The 17,545-nt window shown below is 49.0% G+C and overlaps 4 protein-coding genes and 1 non-coding gene across 5 annotated transcripts; 1 reads left to right on the top strand and 4 right to left on the bottom strand.

Annotated features, from left to right (window-relative positions):
• Positions 1-748: 748 nt before the first annotated feature.
• On the top strand, positions 749-4,460 carry FOBCDRAFT_35463 (FACT complex subunit-domain-containing protein). Its single transcript, XM_031184091.3, has 5 exons — positions 749-998; positions 1,059-1,143; positions 1,196-1,317; positions 1,369-2,977; positions 3,030-4,460. Exons 1-5 carry the CDS (start codon positions 822-824, stop codon positions 4,133-4,135), a joined length of 3,099 nt encoding a protein of 1,032 aa, XP_031039733.1. The 5' UTR covers positions 749-821; the 3' UTR covers positions 4,136-4,460.
• A 641-nt stretch (positions 4,461-5,101) lies between these two features.
• On the bottom strand, positions 5,102-6,681 carry FOBCDRAFT_274133 (ligand-effect modulator 3 family; the record flags this gene model as incomplete). The annotated part of the gene is made up of 6 exons (XM_031184089.2): positions 5,102-5,210; positions 5,261-5,423; positions 5,474-6,251; positions 6,319-6,415; positions 6,482-6,518; positions 6,582-6,681. 6 exons carry the CDS (start codon positions 6,679-6,681, stop codon positions 5,102-5,104), a joined length of 1,284 nt encoding a protein of 427 aa, XP_031039731.1.
• A 771-nt stretch (positions 6,682-7,452) lies between these two features.
• FOBCDRAFT_t119 lies at positions 7,453-7,534 on the bottom strand. Its single transcript has one exon. It is a non-coding gene; the product is annotated as a tRNA-Ser (tRNA).
• An 840-nt stretch (positions 7,535-8,374) lies between these two features.
• On the bottom strand, positions 8,375-11,878 carry FOBCDRAFT_274132 (uncharacterized protein; the record flags this gene model as incomplete). The annotated part of the gene is made up of 2 exons (XM_031184087.2): positions 8,375-9,128; positions 9,180-11,878. The coding sequence occupies 2 exons, from the start codon at positions 11,876-11,878 to the stop codon at positions 8,375-8,377; spliced, it is 3,453 nt and encodes a 1,150-aa protein (XP_031039729.2).
• Positions 11,879-14,534: 2,656 nt separating this feature from the next.
• On the bottom strand, positions 14,535-17,425 carry FOBCDRAFT_293204 (uncharacterized protein). The gene has a single exon (XM_031184086.3). The coding sequence runs from the start codon at positions 17,383-17,385 to the stop codon at positions 14,797-14,799; it is 2,589 nt and encodes an 862-aa protein (XP_031039728.2). The 5' UTR covers positions 17,386-17,425; the 3' UTR covers positions 14,535-14,796.
• Between the last annotated feature and the right edge of the window lie 120 nt (positions 17,426-17,545).

Below are 17,545 nucleotides of genomic sequence, written 5' to 3'. Positions count from 1 at the left end.
AGAATTCTAGCACTGTATTCGGACCTTAGTGTATTGCTGATGAATATATAGAGTGACCTGATACGGAGCATGAACTGAGCTGATGGTTGGACAAAAAGTAATTGTGTATGCTGTATACTTGTTCTCGAATACTCTTTACCTTCTTCACTCATGTTATTAAAGACATTATACAATAAACATGATCAAATATAGTATTCGATTATTACCGTCGTAAATAAAAGCATTGGCATTACTCCACTACTGGCTACGAGGCTACGTGACCTCAGGTGAGAAGAGGCGTCACGAGACAATGGTTGCGCTGAAGTTTGAGACTACAATGAACTTACACATCTGCGGCGCATTCTGAATTCGCACAAGAAAGTGAACCACAAATGCCCACGTCTTTGGGAGGGTTTGTGTTCATCTTCACGAACCATCATCTCGAGATATTGCTGGACTTGGTTGCTCCACCAACTCAACTGCGTTTTGGCGGTCTTTCATCTCTCGAAACTTGCACTCTTTTAACATACGAAAAGAAGCAAAGTAATAAGAGCTTGCAAACAAGAAAAAAAAAAGAGAGAAGAGACCTGAAGTAAAATTGGACTGTTAATGGCTTGGAGTACTGACCTGCCACGGTTAATTCATCAGGCTGTATTCGTTCACCATAATTTGGATCATCAGTCACCCAAGGAACGCGTTGCGGGACATCACGTGACAGGGAGCTCCAGCTTGGATCATTAACGCGACCTCACTTTTTCTCGCGTCGTCGCAACCTCCCGTCATCAGCTCTATATTCCTTCAGCTTTCCCCCGTCACTCTCGATCGCGATTCCATCAGAAACGATGGCCGAGATCAAGATTGACAGCAAGCTCTTCCAGGAGCGCATCTCCCACTTTGTCACTGCCTGGAAGAATGACCTGCGCTCCAAGGATGGCCTGTTCAACGGCGCTCAGTCCCTCATTGTGATGATGGGCAAGGTTGAAGAGATCCCCGAATTTCACAAGAACAATGCGATTCACGTATGCGATCCCAGGACGACTCGAAACGAATGCGAGATGCATGTACTAACAATATCTTAGTTCTGGCTTCTTGGATACGAGTTTCCGACGACCCTTATGTTGTTCACCCTGGACACGTTGTACATTCTCACAACAGCGAAGAAAGGTGCGACCGCATTTCTGCCTGCGCAAAATGACTCATACTAAATCCATTCTAGCCAAGCATCTCGAACAGCTGAAAGGGGGCCGATTCCCAATCGAAGTCCTTGTGCGAGGCAAGGATGCTGCCGAAAACGAGAAGCTCTTCATTAAGCTTGCCGATAAGATTAAGGAGACAGGAGTAAGTCGGTTGAAAATTCATTGTCATTCAGTCCTAACAAATGCGTTTCAGAATAAGGTCGGCACCATTGCCAAAGACACCTCCCGAGGACCCTTCGTCGATGAGTGGAAGAAGCTGTTCAACGATCAGTGCAAGGATGTGACCCAGGTCGACATTTCCGCCGCCCTTTCTACCTACGCCTTTGCCGTGAAGGACGAGAGCGAACTCCGAGCCATGCGAACCGCCTCCAAGGCTTGTGTTGCCTTGATGACCCCCTACTTCCTCGACGAAATGTCCAACATCCTCGATGCCGAAAAGAAAGTCAAACACTCCGCACTCGCCGACAAGGTTGACAAGAAGCTCGACGACAACCAATTCTGGAAGACAGTCGAGTTGCCTAGCAAGGGCAAACTTCCCTCGGACCTCGATCCCGCTCAGCTGGACTGGATTCTGGGACCTTCGATCCAGAGTGGTGGCAAGTACGATCTTCGGTTTGCCGGTGAACCCAACGACGACAATCTTCACGCGAATATCATCATTGCCGCCATGGGGCTTCGATATAAGTCATACTGTTCTACCATCGCGCGAACTTACCTCGTCGACCCCAACAAGTCTCAGGAGAGCAACTATAAGCTTCTTACTCTCATCCACAACACTATCATCAAAGAGATTCGTGACGGTATGACAGCGAAGGAGGTTTATGGCAGAGCCATCAGCATTATAAAGAGCAAGAAGCCAGATATGGAGAAGCATTTCCTAAAGAACGTTGGTTGGGGTATTGGATTAGAGAACAAGGATCCTACTTTGATTCTCAACGCCAAGAACCAGCGGGTTCTGAAGGATGGCATGACTCTTATCATCAACACCGGGTTTCAAGACATCGAGAACCCGTCCCCCCAGGATAAGAACAGCAAGATCTATGCGCTCGTCTTGACCGACACCATTCGAGTCACTTCGGCAGAGCCCGTGGTGTTCACAGCTGAGGCCCCAACAAGCGCCGATGCCAACTCGTTCTTCTTCAAGGATGATGAAGAAGCAGAGCCTGCCCCTAAGAAGGAGAAGAAGGACTCGCGAGTTGGTGCCGTTGCGACCAAGAACATCACAAGCACAAGACTTCGCTCAGAACGCACAACCCAAGTCGCTAACGACGACCTTGAGAAGAAGCGACGGGAGCATCAGAAGGAACTTGCAGCGAGGAAGCAAAGGGAGGGTCTCGCCAGATTTTCAGAATCCACGAGTGGCCAGAACGGTGGTGAGGTCAAGAAGTTCAAGCGTTTCGAGTCTTACAAGAGAGACAATCAGTTTCCCAGCAAGATCAAGAACCTCGAGGTTGTTGTCGATATCAAGAACAACACAGTCGTTTTGCCCATCATGGGCCGCCCTGTTCCTTTCCACATCAACACTATCAAGAACGCGAGTAAAAGCGACGAGGGTGATTGGGCATTCCTGCGTATCAATTTTCTTTCCCCTGGTCAGGGCGTAGGCCGAAAGGATGACCAGCCCTTCGAAGATGCATCGGCGCACTTTGTCCGAAGTTTGACCTTCCGATCGTCTGATGGTGAGAGATACAATGAAATAGCGACTCAGATCTCCAACATGAAGCGCGATGTGGTTAAGAAGGAGCAGGAAAAGAAGGACATGGAGGATGTCGTCGAGCAGGACAAACTCGTCGAGATAAGGAGTAAGTCAAAGCTAAACATGTTTCGGATCAGTCGATGCTAACCAATATCCAGACCGACGACCAGCTGTGCTGGACAACGTCTATATCCGTCCAGCTATGGAAGGCAAGCGAGTACCAGGCAAGGTCGAGATTCACCAGAACGGTATTCGATATATCTCACCCCTCAACGCACAACACCGAGTAGATATACTATTTTCCAACGTCAAGCACCTTTTTTTCCAACCTTGTCAGCATGAGTTGATTGTTATCATTCACATTCATCTCAAGGACCCGATCATTGTTGGCAACAAGAAGAAGACGAAGGATGTTCAGTTCTACCGAGAAGCCACAGACATTCAGTTCGATGAGACGGGTAACCGCAAGCGAAAGTACCGTTATGGTGACGAGGATGAGTTCGAGGCAGAACAAGAGGAACGACGTCGCAGAGCCGAGTTGGATCGACTGTTCCAAGGCTTTGCTCAGAAGATTGCTGAGGCTGGTCGCAACGAAGGCATCGAGGTCGACATGCCTGTTCGTGACCTTGGTTTCCACGGTGTGCCATTCCGAAGCAATGTCTTTGTGCAACCTACCACAGACTGCCTCATTCAGGTTGTCGAGCCTCCTTTTATGGTCATCACCATTGAGGAAGTTGAGATTGCCCACCTGGAACGTGTTCAGTTCGGCCTGAAGAACTTTGATATGGTCTTTGTCTTCAAGGATTTTACACGACCCCCTTACCACGTCAACACCATCCCCGTCGAGTTCCTCGATCAGGTCAAGGAATGGCTCGACTCCTCCGATATCGCCTACACAGAAGGTCCTCTTAACCTCAACTGGCCAACTATCATGAAGACAGTCACTGCAGACACCCACCAGTTCTTTGCTGATGGTGGTTGGTCTTTCCTGCAAGCTGACTCTGACGATGATGATGGCGAGGGTGAGTCTGAGCAAGAATCGGCCTTTGAGATGGATGAGGATGAATTCGATGAGGAGTCTGAATCTAGTGACGAAGGATCCGATTTCGGCAGCAATGCAAGCGACGACGATGAAGATGCAGAGCTCGACAGTGACGAAGAGGGTGAGGATTGGGATGAGCTCGAGCGCAAGGCCAAGAAGCGTGATCGCGAGAGTGCCATGGAGGAAGAAGACCGAGGCGGCAAGAAGAAACGCAAGCGCTAAACGGTGACATAATGACTGGGTTTCAGGTGAGAAGATGATATTTCTTTTTTTCGGCGTGAACTTAGGATGAGGAGACGCTGGTTGGTTGCTTCACCATTTGTACTAAAAATATACAATTTTCCTACTTGGTTTTTACGTTTAGCTGCAGGCCCTCGAGTTCCTTCAAGGGGGCATGTAGGCTGCAGAACATCATATCTCAAATAGCTGGTCTGGTGGCGAGGATTTTTTATAGTTCCTTCGCTCATCGATATCGATATCGATATGGTCAGGATGGGTCAAGGGCAGTTGTATCAGTCACAATAAGATAATTCATGATTTTGAGCAATTTTAGATTGTACTTTTCGCGCCATACGATTGTTGTTCTGTGACAGCCCACATCTTAGAGGCAGCATAGCATCTATTGCTAAACGTCAGATCGTGATTGGACTCAAGAGTATATAGATAATTCAATTCATTCTATCCTTATTCCCGAGTCGCAACGCGCCCAAACTCCCTACCCATATAAAGATAAGTACGAAGCAAACACAATTCTTGCTCTTCCTCCTTCCCCTTTCCTTATATTTTCTTGTTCAAAAGGACAGGTACCTGCTGGGTGAAGGGCACACGAGGCCGACATAGTACACGTGCAAGAGACCAATGTTTGATGATATGAGTCTCCCGAAACCAGAAGTAAAGCAACAGTCGGAGACCGCAAAAATGAGTAGTCGTACAGAAACACAACGAGACGTATGATGGAGAAACGTGATAAACAAAAAAGCCAATATGATCAAAAGCACTCTCTCAGAACGACATCTACTAGCCTGTGAGTGCTGATTAACTCATATCCTTGATGATGTACACGACTTAGGACGGTGCACACCAGGGAGGGGCCAGGAGACCACCTGATGCACTGGGCGGTGATCTGAAAGACGCGGGAGATGGGCTTGTAGTAGCTGCGAGAAGAGCGCGCGAATCGTCGCGAGCTGTCTAAGCTTCGCCAGGACGGAGTTCGCGACCCGAAGCGGCGGCAGTGCTAGGACCAGACTTTGCACCAGGGGCGTTGTTCCACGAGAGATAAGTGTGATCTCCAAGTTTTCTATCATGGATTTAGCATAAGGTCAACGACTGTCAGACTCGGGGACAAACCTGGGGCGGATCAGATGAGTAACTGTAAACACGGTGCCGAGAACAATACAAACACCGCCGACAACAACGTAGGCAATGCCGAGGAAAGGATTGCGTCCTCCAACAACGGTTCGAGTAGAAATGATGACGGACTTGGTGCCCTTGTACTTAAGAGTAGGGAAGCCTATATCGAGGTTAGATATGCTTGCTCCACATGAAGAAACAATGACTTACGGTAGTCAATCACCAGGTCATAGGTCCCAGACCACATAGCCTGAGTGTTGTTGCGCTGGTACAGTTTGCTGAAAGTAGGAAGACCAGCAGTCCGCATCCAGACCTGGAAAGCCTCCCATTCCTTGAGGTTGGGAGGAGGCGTCTCCTTAGTGTATCCCTTGGGGTAGCGATCGTGCCAGTTGGGAGGGGGGAGGATGTCAGTGTAGTTGTACTGGGTCTCGCCGTAGAGATCTTTGTCACTGTCCCACGAGATCCCCGTGTTGTTTTGCATATGGTACACCCACGTATCATTGCTGCTGGCCTTGGGAGGGTTCGAGAGCACAGGGCTGGAGAAGGTATCATTGAACATGGAGTTGGCGATCAGCCCGCAGGGATAGTAAGGCTTGTTACCCTCACCATACAGAGGAGTGCAGTCCGAGTTATGAATGTCGCTGTAAGATCGCTTGTGGCCCTTGAGCTGGTCGGTATCGAAGGAGAGGACATATCGGCGATGGTTCTGGTAGAAGTTGGTGAGGTGGTAGTAGAAAAGAACAGGCGGACCCATCTCCTCTGGAATGGTGAACTTGAGATGGCATCGAGGGTTCGAGACGCTGACACCATTGTCGAGCTTAACGGTGACGTTGCTCTCCTTGGCCCACTGTGCATTCACTGACGTGTTCGAACTCTTGAATGCGGTGCTGACAGCGCTGCCTGGCATACCCCTGAAGCCGCCGCCGTCCTTGCCAAGGGTGGGAGCTTTTTCAATACAATCGGTGTAGTCGAGTCGGATTTCTTGGACCTAGGTTTGCGCATTAGAATTGGGTTTGGCGGGTATAGTCTAACGTGACGAATCAAGGGTGTTGTACCTGAGCGCTCGCGTATAGAAGAGCACCGCCGATGGGAGCGAATATAATGCCGATGGCGAAAAACAGAGGCAGGACAGTCTTTGGTGTGAGGATGGGCCTGTCGCATGGTATCAGTATCGAGGGGGCGATTTGAGTAAATGGGATAAGGGTAGTTATAACATACTGCCAGGCCTTTAGACGCTGTTGTCGAAAGGCAGTATCTACGAGGCATCAATTAATATGAATTCTCTCCCGCATCGCGCGCATCCTTGAGGCACACTCACTCGCAGGGCGACGGCTCTTCTTCTTGTCCGGCTGCTTCGGGCCATCATTCGAATCGATGGAATCAGTGTGGTCGATGCCACGGGGCTGCTCGTCGGCCATTGTATCGTCGTCAGAACTTGTGAATGGTCTAATTCCTCTTGCGCGACGTGAGGGTATTTTTGTCGATAAAGAGAGTCGATATGTGAAGGGGGGAAAGATGCGACTTATGGATGAAGCTGACGGGGATAGGATGGTTGGAACGGTCGCGCTGTGGCTCGTGAAGCCTTACGTGTGTGTGTTGAAGAGGTACGTACCTCTAGCTCCTTGTTGCCCGCCTCCTTCGAATTCCCATCACATCCTAGAGGTTGCAGGAAAATGTCGAGACCTTCACTATTATAGGGCACTGCAATCTAGTTTTAGATGACTTTAAAGCAGGTAGGGCCTAAGCTATGGGCTTTTATTCATTTTTATATCCCTATCAGAAGTTGAAGTTTCTTCGTCTGCGAGTCCATGATTAACAAGTACCCAAATCACACCTCCAGTGGCGTATGCACTACAACGGAGTGGGCGGTGCTTTCGGACCCCGTTGGCTAGGAGTCTTTCGGGGTGAAAGGCCCCTGTCATCAGTGAGATGGCCAAGTATAGCTTAAGTAGCCATGGAATAGATATTTTTACAGGCAAAGATTTATGCATATTCGACCTCGAGCTAAACTGTACTCAACAAAGTATTGCTATATTCACCCTACCTTGATATATAACTAGTGCAAGGCAAATCTAGATATTTAAGAGTTGAGGTTAAAAATGACAAGAGAAAAGTATAGAAGAAGAAGAAGAAGAAGAAGAAGAAAAGAGATATACTTAAACGAGGTTTGACACCCAAAAAGAATATACCGACGCAGGCCTGATTCGAACAGACGCCTCCGAAGAGAATAGATTTCTAGTCTATCGCATTAGACCACTCTGCCACTGCGCCTTCTTGGGTGAAAAGATCGCTCTTGTTTTCCATTCAAGTTCCTTACTAATTCTTCACATCATTTAATATTTTCAATGACTTGCGGGATACCTCGTCCCGCATCAACATGCCTCAACCTACATTGGTCTCTGGCACGAATGAAGAAAACAATCAGGTAGTTTTCTCAATTTTACCACTACCCTCTACTGGTTTCAACAAGTCACAACGAGCATAGGCACGAAGTCATGCAATGGGTCAAGTGACAAGTTTCTGTTCTTCCTTCGTCACAGTATTATGCGTATATATATAATTACATGAGTATGTATATACGCCTCTTCTTTCTTCTCTCTTCTGTCCTCTCTTCTCCTCGTGTGCCTCCTCTTGCGATGCTGTAACTGAGACCACCTTTGTATTCCACTTCCAGTATCCGCAAACATGTGCAATTGATAACTATAATAGGTCAAAACGTGTACGCCTATATACGTGCGCGCCGATCAACTGTATGTGATGGCAAAAGCGAGAAATGCGGTCAAAATAGAGTATAGAGAGGTCGCGATGCTCGTCAACGTGCGTGACAAATAACCTGAACAAGCCAAAAGACACTGGAGCGGTTCTTTTCCTGATCCGCGTCCCCCTTGAAAATTTGATAAGAAAAATGCTCAAACTCCAGAAAAAGACAATTCCTCCCGCTAGACTTTTGCAACTTGAAACAAATAGGTAAGAGATGTATGTCGGTTGAGGTGTTGTATAGGGATCTTTGTCCATTTAGTATAAATATGCCTGTCTTCGTGACGAGTCACTCTTCGCTCGTATTCCTAGCTGTGGCTTCTGTAGGTGCACAGCATACCAGGGATAAAGCACTCATCCATGCTTCTCTCGTGGTGCGCCGTTCTCGCCCTCCTTATGTGGCTGAATGACATTACCATTCGTTCTAGCTTTCGGTTTCAGCGAAGACGAGCGCTTCTCGTCTTCCGGCTCCTCTGGGATTGTTGCAAACTTCTTCAGCACTTGTTTAAGGGCCGGCCGTCTGATAGGTTTGGCGAGAAACTCGTCCATGCCCGAGTCAATGCATTCTTTCACATTACTCTCTTCTGAAAAGGCTGTCAAAGCAACGATGGGGGATGTGTAGCCCATCTCACGGATAAGTCGAGTACTTTGCAGCCCATCAAGGTTGGGCATTTGGACGTCCATGAAAATCACATCAAATGCCTGGTTCTTCTCCATTGTTGCTTTCACCAAATCGTAGGCCTCTTGGCCGTCCTTCGCAATAGTCACATCGTAAACATCCTCAAGTTTCAGCATGCGGCTGACAACTTCGATGTTGGTTGAGTTATCATCGGCAACCAGAACGCGTAACCTGCCTTGACCACCCTTACTGGCAATGGCACGATCAATTTCAGCCATCTTTTGTTCTGCACTCTTGATAGATGGAGGGTCAGCAGCAAAGTATGGTTGACTTAATCCGACCAATCGAGGTTGTGGGTTGAGGGCACCGGCTGACTTGGTTTCAGCTGCAGGCTTCGGGGTACCAGGAGCAACGCGCTGTGGCTCTATGTCGCTAGCATCTACGCTCACTGGGCGGGATTTCACACTGCTCGATGCAGTGCTGGAAGTTCTGGATCTAACTATTAGTAACTTTGTAGCAATTTCGCTGGTGAACACTTACCGGTCCTTCACGTATTTTAGTGGGATCTGCATAGTGAAGGTTGTGCCGACACCCATAGTGCTACGCAGGCTGATAGAACCACCCATGAGGCCTGCTAGCTGGTGACAGATACTCAATCCCAATCCAGTGCCACCAAATTTCTTGCTCAGACCCAGATCTCCTTGGACAAAAGGCTCAAAAACCTTTTGCTGCATATGCTCAGGTATGCCTGGGCCAGTATCCTGAACCTCAAACTCGAACACATACGACTTGGCGCCTGGTGGAGGAGGCGTAGGGGATCGCTCCCGGACCAGGACATGAGGAGTTGCTTTTGGGTCCATGGGGTTGATGGACAGGGCAGTTCCTGTGCCCTTGAACTTCGGGATCGAGTTTCGGTTTCCTGAGCCTCCCGAGTTTGCTGAGCTGGCGCTTCCACGTTGTCGAGGACGCCCAGTCCGTGAGTTGTTCCGCGAGTTCTTCGATATTGATGATGTACGGCTTTCATTCTCAGCGATGGCATCTGCTTCTCCAAGACACTTAATGCGGACTGAGACGCTGCCATTGTGAGGCGTGAACTTCAAACTGTTGCTCACCAAGTTTATGATGACCTGAAGTATTCGGTGTTGATCGCCCCATAGACACATGTCTTTTAATCTTCCAGTTCCATAGGGTCCAAGTGCTGGTAATCTTGTCTCCCCATTCGTTCTGTCTGGACTTGCGCTGATGTCGATATTGTCGGAGCTGATGAACTCTACCGAGAAATTGATTTTTCCTTCTCGAACCTGCTTGTCGAAAATGGTCAAAATCTGTGATCGGATATCGGCCAGTCGGAATTCCCTCAGTTCAAGGTTGAGCTGCTGGCCAATCTGGTTCTTGGAGAAACTCAACAAGTCCTCCAAGAGATGAAGTAGCAAGTCGCCGGACTTGTAGAGTGTCTTCAAGGATTGCTTGATCCTAACGATGTCGTTCTCTTCCATGCATACGGCACACATGCCAAGAATGCCGTTCAGGGGCGTCTTCAGTTCGTGGGAAATGTTGGCAATGAAAAGCGTCTTGCTCTCGTTAGCCGCCTCCGCTGCCTTCTTGCTCTCCTCCAGCTCCCTTGTTCGCTCTGCCACCTTGACCTCAAGGGAAAGATATTGTTTTACTAATTCGTCACTCATATCGTTGAAGGTTCGCGTCAGCTCAGTCAGCTCATCCGTAACGAAGTGCTTCCGGTCATCGACTTTTGCAGGGATTTTGAACATTCGGCGAGCAACATCTCGATTTGAACTCGGCCCATTCGACTTTCCCTGCATTTTTCGAATAAATTTCGCTATTGGTCCTCGTTTTCTCGATCGTCGTGATATCCCTCCAGAACTGGGAATCTCCTCTCCGAACTCGGAATCCGAATCGATGAATGAGTCTTCGTATCCTGGGGGATTGACTGACTTTTCTGTGGCCGCTTTGAGTTTTCGAATAGGCAACACACTAAGGTGAGCACATGGAATGACCAGCAAGGCTATCAAGCCGACAGTACCGAACACGGTTCCAAGCAGGATGTTCCGCAAAGTGTTGATCGGCTTATAGGCTTCTGATCTGGCTTTCTCGACGATGACAGTCCAGTTTGCCAGGGGAGTTTGTGTTCGAGCAAATCCAACTGCGACACGGACGTCTTGTTCGTTGTGTGTGTTGAGGAGAGCGCTGGCGTTATTGACAGTATTATAATGTTTTGTGAACGAATCGAACGCTGCTGGGTAATACTTGACAGGAAATGCTCTGTTACCAGTCTCGCTGACAAACTGATGAACATCATGACGATCCTTCTGTCCTTCCGGATTCTTAGGAGGAAGGACAAATTTGACCATCACATTACCAAATTCATCACGGTTGGGAGTATATGTCGCATTGCTGGCGGGCTGAGTTTTGTTAAAACGATTTGACCGATCAGTAGGGCCAATGAGTAAGACGGTACCCGTCTTTCCCAATCCTTCACGAGATTCCTGAACCGCGGTGAGTGACTCGGCAAGCGTAACCACAGTCATGTAGCCAAGGATGAAGGTATCGTTGTTGTCCCGAACAGGAATTGTTACGGAAAGGAGAGAAGCACTCTCATTGAGAACCAGTGGCCCCAGTAATAAGCCACCATCGCGGGCAATCCTAACATCTGGGAATGCCTCGGCTGCAAAAGCTGTTGTATTATTGCGTTGAGAACTTGGCCGCTCAAGATTGATATATGTAAGATTAGGGAAGAGAGCCGGTGGATAGCCCTCATCAGTATCGCCGAGTCGAATCTCGGAGCCAGTTGAACTGCCATAGGGCAGAATGATCTCTGGTGCAGAAAGGGAGGTCACGTTGAGTAAACCGCCATTAGAAGCACCCGTCTCATTCCTCGAATATAGTCTTACTTGCAACAGACCAGAACTGGTGCTGACAGCAAGTGCGCTCTCTAGATCTTCGCGGGCATCTTCCCAGTTTCGGTCACCAGTATTATAGAAATTTGTGAATGCTGATTGAACGAGGATTCGAGAAGAAATGGTCATGGCAATGGTCTCAATGAGGCCGAGCTCTGCAGAGATCCGGGAAGCCTTGAGGGAAGCCGTGAGCTGCAGACCCTCGCGCTCGATGTCGACTACAAAGCGATTGACATAGATCCATGTTGGAATAGAGACAATGGCGAGGGAGACGAGAACGGCAAGAAGAACGAGGGCTGCAAGCTGCTCACGAATGGCGATCCGCATGGTAGGCAGGCTAGAAGAAAGAATTAGAGGGTCGAGCGCGGCGACGCGGCATCGTCGGTTGCGTTGGGAGGGTTCAGAGCAAGGCGCAGACGAAGGAAGTCGTGCTGAAAAGCTGAATTGAAATTAGAGCCAGTTGAAGTTGAGGAGGCTCGCCCCCGGCGCCTTGATCTTGAAAAGTCGGCTCGACGTCAAGGTTCAAGATCGTACTCCGTCTTCGCTGGTGGTCGCTATGGCCGTCGCCTAGAATTACTCGAGATGCGTCGTGGAGGGACTTGGCGGTTGTGGATCGTTGATCGACAAACACGGCCAAGGGAGGCGAAAGCTGTAGTGAGACTGTGGTGTGCTGACTCGGCCTTCCCGGGGACTGGGAACGGTTTCGACAAAAAGACAAGGTCTGGAATAAGGTTGAAGTGTCCTCCTACAAACGTCGGCTCTATTTACTAGGTGAGTACTCGATCTTTTGCTGGCTGAGACTGAAAGGAGGGTGAGTCGTGCGAGTGCGTGCGAAGTCGCAGCTGCAGCTGGCGGATACACAAAGACAACCCAGGACTGGGGATGTAAGAGCTGGGGGAGATGGATTATGGATGGAGATTGGGGAGGAGAGTGGTGTTGGAAATGGTAGCGATCGGCGGAGTCTCTTGGGGGCATGCGTGGATACTAAGCTGTCTGGGCCACTAGGCCATCCTGTGGGCTGAACTGTCACAGTGGTAAAAGCTTGGCCCTTGGAGGAGCCGACGCGTGGAGGGGGAGGCTCAATAAACGGCTGTTGTAAGAACGTACATGAATTCGTTGCCACGGCTTGAATTTTGAGGCAATATTCTTCGAGGACTGGTTGGATGAAGTTCAAATCCTTGGTGTGAATCAACATCGGAAACTCAAGAATGCAGAATTGCCCTCGAGCTCGAAAGAAACTGGAGCTGAATGGACAAGCAAGTCAACAATACGGGTTGTTACTGGACCGAGCGGGTTACGCGGGACACGCATGTCGAGGTTGGCGCTATGAATGTTCCGGTTGGACCTGAAGTTAGGCACCTACCTTAATAAGACACTATAGAAAAGGTTGACTACAGAGCAGTAAGCTACAGTAAGCTACGAGCTCTTCGCCCGTTTCGCGGATTGCTGGCTGGTCTGTTAATGTTAGTGGTCAAGCCACTCAGAAACCTAAACCACAAAGAGACTAATCTCCAGGATCCATATCATGCAATATCAAGGATTGGTATATCCATCAAAAGCAGACGATATTCTCTCTTTACTTAGGTGCAGACCCAGCATCAGCCATCAGGAATATTGGCAACCGACAACTCTTCCGCATGCATTATTCCCCTTGGCGATAAGTGCTTATTGGACTTTGGCAAACAAACTCCAAACTAGATTGAGTTCGGCTACGGGTGATGGACATCGGCATGTTAGTTAAAGGAAGTGATCGTCCGCAACCCGACCGATCGCGTACATTGATCAACAACGAGGAAGGCCCTTTAAAGGAAAACAATGAAATGCATGGACATGGCACATTGAACCATTGGACGGGATGATTCTCCAACGAACCGGTGGAATTTGCTGGATGCGACGCGCGACACGGTGATTTCCGCTGACAGGGCCAGCTGAGAAATGGATTTATCGTTAATCAATAAGGTTTGCTTGACCAGCCCAAGTGTAGAGTCTACATAAAGTCAATTTTACGGAGAAACATGAAGTACATACAGAGGGTTTGAGGATGCCACATGGTGATACCACCGGTAGGCGAGATTGGTCGGTCAACATTGGATCTTATTAGAAACATGCATGTTCCGTCAAAGAATGTTGCTGTGGATTCTGTTTGAAACGTCCGATCCACTCATCTCCATGGCAAATTCACTGTCAGTGGCAAATGTCAACGGATGGCGAAGTCGACCGACGTACCTGGAACTGTTGCGAATAGCGCAAAGAGGAGCCGACGGCGTTGTTAGGCTCGTCTTTAGTCAGGGCACTTTTCCTAGGCTGGTCTTAGTGCCTCAGTCCCTTGGAACTATTTCACTTTTGAAGCATGAATTGGCCCATCTCAAGATTAAATAGATAAAAAGGAAGAAAAGTTGGTCACGGACATTACTCCTCTGATGGGCTCTCCGCTCCGTCGTTAATTTCCACGTCCCAGGAAGAAGCAGAATAAGAAGCGAGCAGACCCCGGATAAAAACGAGAAATAGTGGGGACCTCAGCCAAGCTTTCTTTATTCCTAGATCTGAGTTTCGAGGCTGGATCGGCAGCAGCTTTTGCTTGGGACGGACGATCCACTTTGAGAGGCACCTTTAAAATGATATGATACGGCCCATAGGGTCCAGACTTTTTGCATAACCTATAAGAGGTCAAACCCAGCACCAGAATCTGTGGATAAATCCTCATGATAAGCACAAGGATCTTAATTGTTAAAGACTGCTCTTTGCTCTTGAAGTGCATCCATTCCATCATCAACAGATGGAATGGAATGGAATGCAACGACGTTATAACCTACCAGCCAGCCAGCTAGCTTCGCGCAGAGCCGTAGACAGTATGTCAACCGCCTCATTCCAGCAGAGAAGCCCCTCAAATAAGCCACCACTCACTGCCACTAAGCCAACTGTCACTCTGCCGTAGCCTAGTTTCATCTTCAACAAAGTTGGCCTATTTGCTAATGTTGGTGTTTGATCAGAAGTGCTCCCTGCATAATCCCTGGTACCGTACCCAGGACCATGGGTTTCACGAACGCCATGTCCATGTTAGAGCATTTCCAGAGCTTCGTGCCCCATTGTTGCGGAGTCACCATCATGACACTGGGCATCAAATGTTTCAGCTGGCAGGGGAGATGAATTCACTAATGTAGAAAGCCTTGCTGAAGATGTCAAATTTTCAGTCTATTAGCTAATATCCATCTCCTCATCAAATGTCAACGAGGTCATCGTCAGCTTCAGTATCGCTCCATAACCCACTGTTTCCGCTCATCAACCCCCATCTCCTCCAAAATAGCTGTCTCGGCCTTCTTGATATCAACGAATCTCTCAACAACTTCGGGACCAAGTAGTTCAGTCAGCTCTTCATCTTCACCCAGCGCCGCAAGCGCCTCTTGAATGCTTCTAGGCAATCTTGCACTCATGTTGAGCTCTTCTCTCTCTAACGAAGACAGCACTGCAGGGTCCTTGGCGCAGTCTTTCCAGACCAGCTCTTCCTCGTCAGCAACGCCCTTTGTCCCCGCTAATAGGATCGCCGCAAGCGACAAGTAGGGGTTGGCAAGTCCGTCGATGCACTTGATCTCCCAGTGACTACCCTCGATCTTGCGTAGTGGCACTTCACGGTTCTGGGTACCCCATGTTACCCAAGTCCCGCCGGCCCAGCAGCCGTCTACAACGCGTTCATAACTGACCATGCTGCTGTATGTGAAGGCCGCAATGGCTCGGAGATGCTTCAGGACGCCTGCGTAGAAGGGTTCGTAAACTTGCTTATCCGATCCGATAGGTGATGAGATAGACATGTGCATATGCGCTGCTGTTCCGCATGACATGGCATATGGCTTAGGATGAAGCGTCATGCGGTATCCCTTTGCTGTAGCGCAACTGCTGATGACTTCTCTGGTGTAGAGGAGAGTGTCAACTGCCTCGAGCGCCGATGCCTTGGGCAGAACAAACTCGTACTGCCCATTGGCACTTTCGGGGTGCATCAACTCAATATACACGCCAGCAGCATCGAGCTGTTCAACGGCATCTTCAAGAACCTCAATCACCGCTTCATGGTCCAGAGCCCGAGTGACCGACCACATATGTCCATCGCTATCAAGTGGTTCGAACTTGTTCTCGTGACCGCGGCGGAAAAGCACAAGCTCGATCTCGAATCCGAGCGTAAACTCGAGTCCCTGCTCGGCTGCCTGCTTGAGTGTCTTCTTTAGGAGGGTACGTGTACAGAAAGGCGCGGGTGTACCGTCCTTTTCTTTGAAGTCACCCATGACACTTATATGTCCCTTACGAGGACCAATACGAAGGCTGCTCAGATCGGGATGCAATCTATACTCTCCTGTTGGTGTGATACTCGGCACTGGCGAATCTCTCTGGTCGATTCCAAGACCAGCCTTTGTCACGCCGAGTGTAAAGTCTTCGCCGTTTCGCAGCATGGACCAGACGCGGCGCATAGGAATTGCTCTCGCTCGAGACATTGCGATGAAGTCAGTCCAAGTCACCCGCAAGAATCTCGGTTCTTCCTTATTCTTAAGGAATCTGGCCAGTGTCGCAACGTACGTTTGCTCAGAAGACTCAAAGCCTTGACTCGAGTCTGGTGGCAATGGCTTGAATTCTAATTTCAGATCATATAGCTTGTTGGCGTTGTTGAAGAGAATGTCTTGAACCAGCTGAGCTGCCTGTGTCCAGGTCATATCTCCCTTGTGGACATAATCTGCTAGCACCGTCTGCAGCACCTCCCGGAGCTGATCCACGGCTATGATGTAAGTCTCCGGGAAGTAATGTCCGTCGGTGCTCCAGAGAATCTTTGATACTGGACAGAGTTCTAAGATTTGTCGGACTACACCTTCTTGTCCCTCGCGGCTGATGAAGGGGAATACTTCGCCAATGTCAGCGTAGACATTGCTGTAAACATTCGCCAAGTATCCCATTTCACGAGTGAAAGGGTAACTGGCATGAAGGAGAACGATTGGCACATCTGGGTATGTTTTGATGAACTCCTGTAGATGTGCGGGTGACGACTTGGATAGTGTGATATCGTTGTCTCCAAGACCAGTGTGGAACTGGATAGGTTTCTTGTGCTCATCCTCGCCGTTCTGGATCAAGCCCGCCAGGATGTGCAGGAAGTAATCGTTGAGTGGCTCATGATCAAGCCTCTCGAATGGTTGAGCACCGTCTTCTTTCCGGGTGTCAAAAATGAGCTGGAACTGTTGCATGATAATCTCAAGGTCGGTGACTTGAGTGACGACGAGACCTGTTCGATAGCAGATAACAGATTTGAAGCCGACAATTTCCGGGTCATCGAGAGCATCATAGATGGCGTTCATGAAATTCTCGACAGATCCTGAGAATGCCTCTGAAGGGTGTGAAAATTGACCACAGGCCTTTTCGATACAGCTCGCTGCAACCTCTTCGATTCGAAGGATGCGCTTGTTGGGGCTTCTCGTATAGGCATTGAGCGTGTGGTAAGGCTCAACATCAGCCGGATCGCCCAGAAGATCATCGACCAAGATGTTTTCGATGCCTGACATGCACGTCTTTATCCACTCATCATAGTTTCCCTTCTGCTTTCTGGCGACAGCGGCCTCAACAGCTTCCCAAGTTGTGTCGGTGCCTAGGCGGTTGGCAAGAACCTTTACAGCACGAAGATGTGCCAAACTTGTCTTTGAGTCTTCAATGGCATCTCCATTGGCCTCGGTAGCGATGCATAGGAGAGGATGTTTTCTTATAGCACTCAGCTTTAGAAGAGGGTGGGCATGATGATCAATAATAGGTGTTGTGTGAATGACACGCCGAAGAGCTTCTTCTGTATCGATTTTTAGGGCCGCCATCTCACTGTCGTTTCTTAGAGAGAGATCTCTGGTACTTGGCGTAGCTTCCAGTCTCTGGCTGAGCACAGAAGAGTCTTTATAAATTGCTCAGTTGAGCGTACTTGGTGTCGTTACAGATAAGGCTATTATCTGACAAGTCGGCGATATGGCGTGATGACCG

The sequence above is a fragment of the Fusarium oxysporum genome, chromosome V (assembly GCF_013085055.1).
Source record: "Fusarium oxysporum Fo47 chromosome V, complete sequence".
In the NCBI taxonomy this organism is placed as follows: Eukaryota; Fungi; Ascomycota; class Sordariomycetes; order Hypocreales; family Nectriaceae; genus Fusarium; species Fusarium oxysporum.
This window is presented reverse-complemented; position numbering and strand designations above follow the sequence as displayed.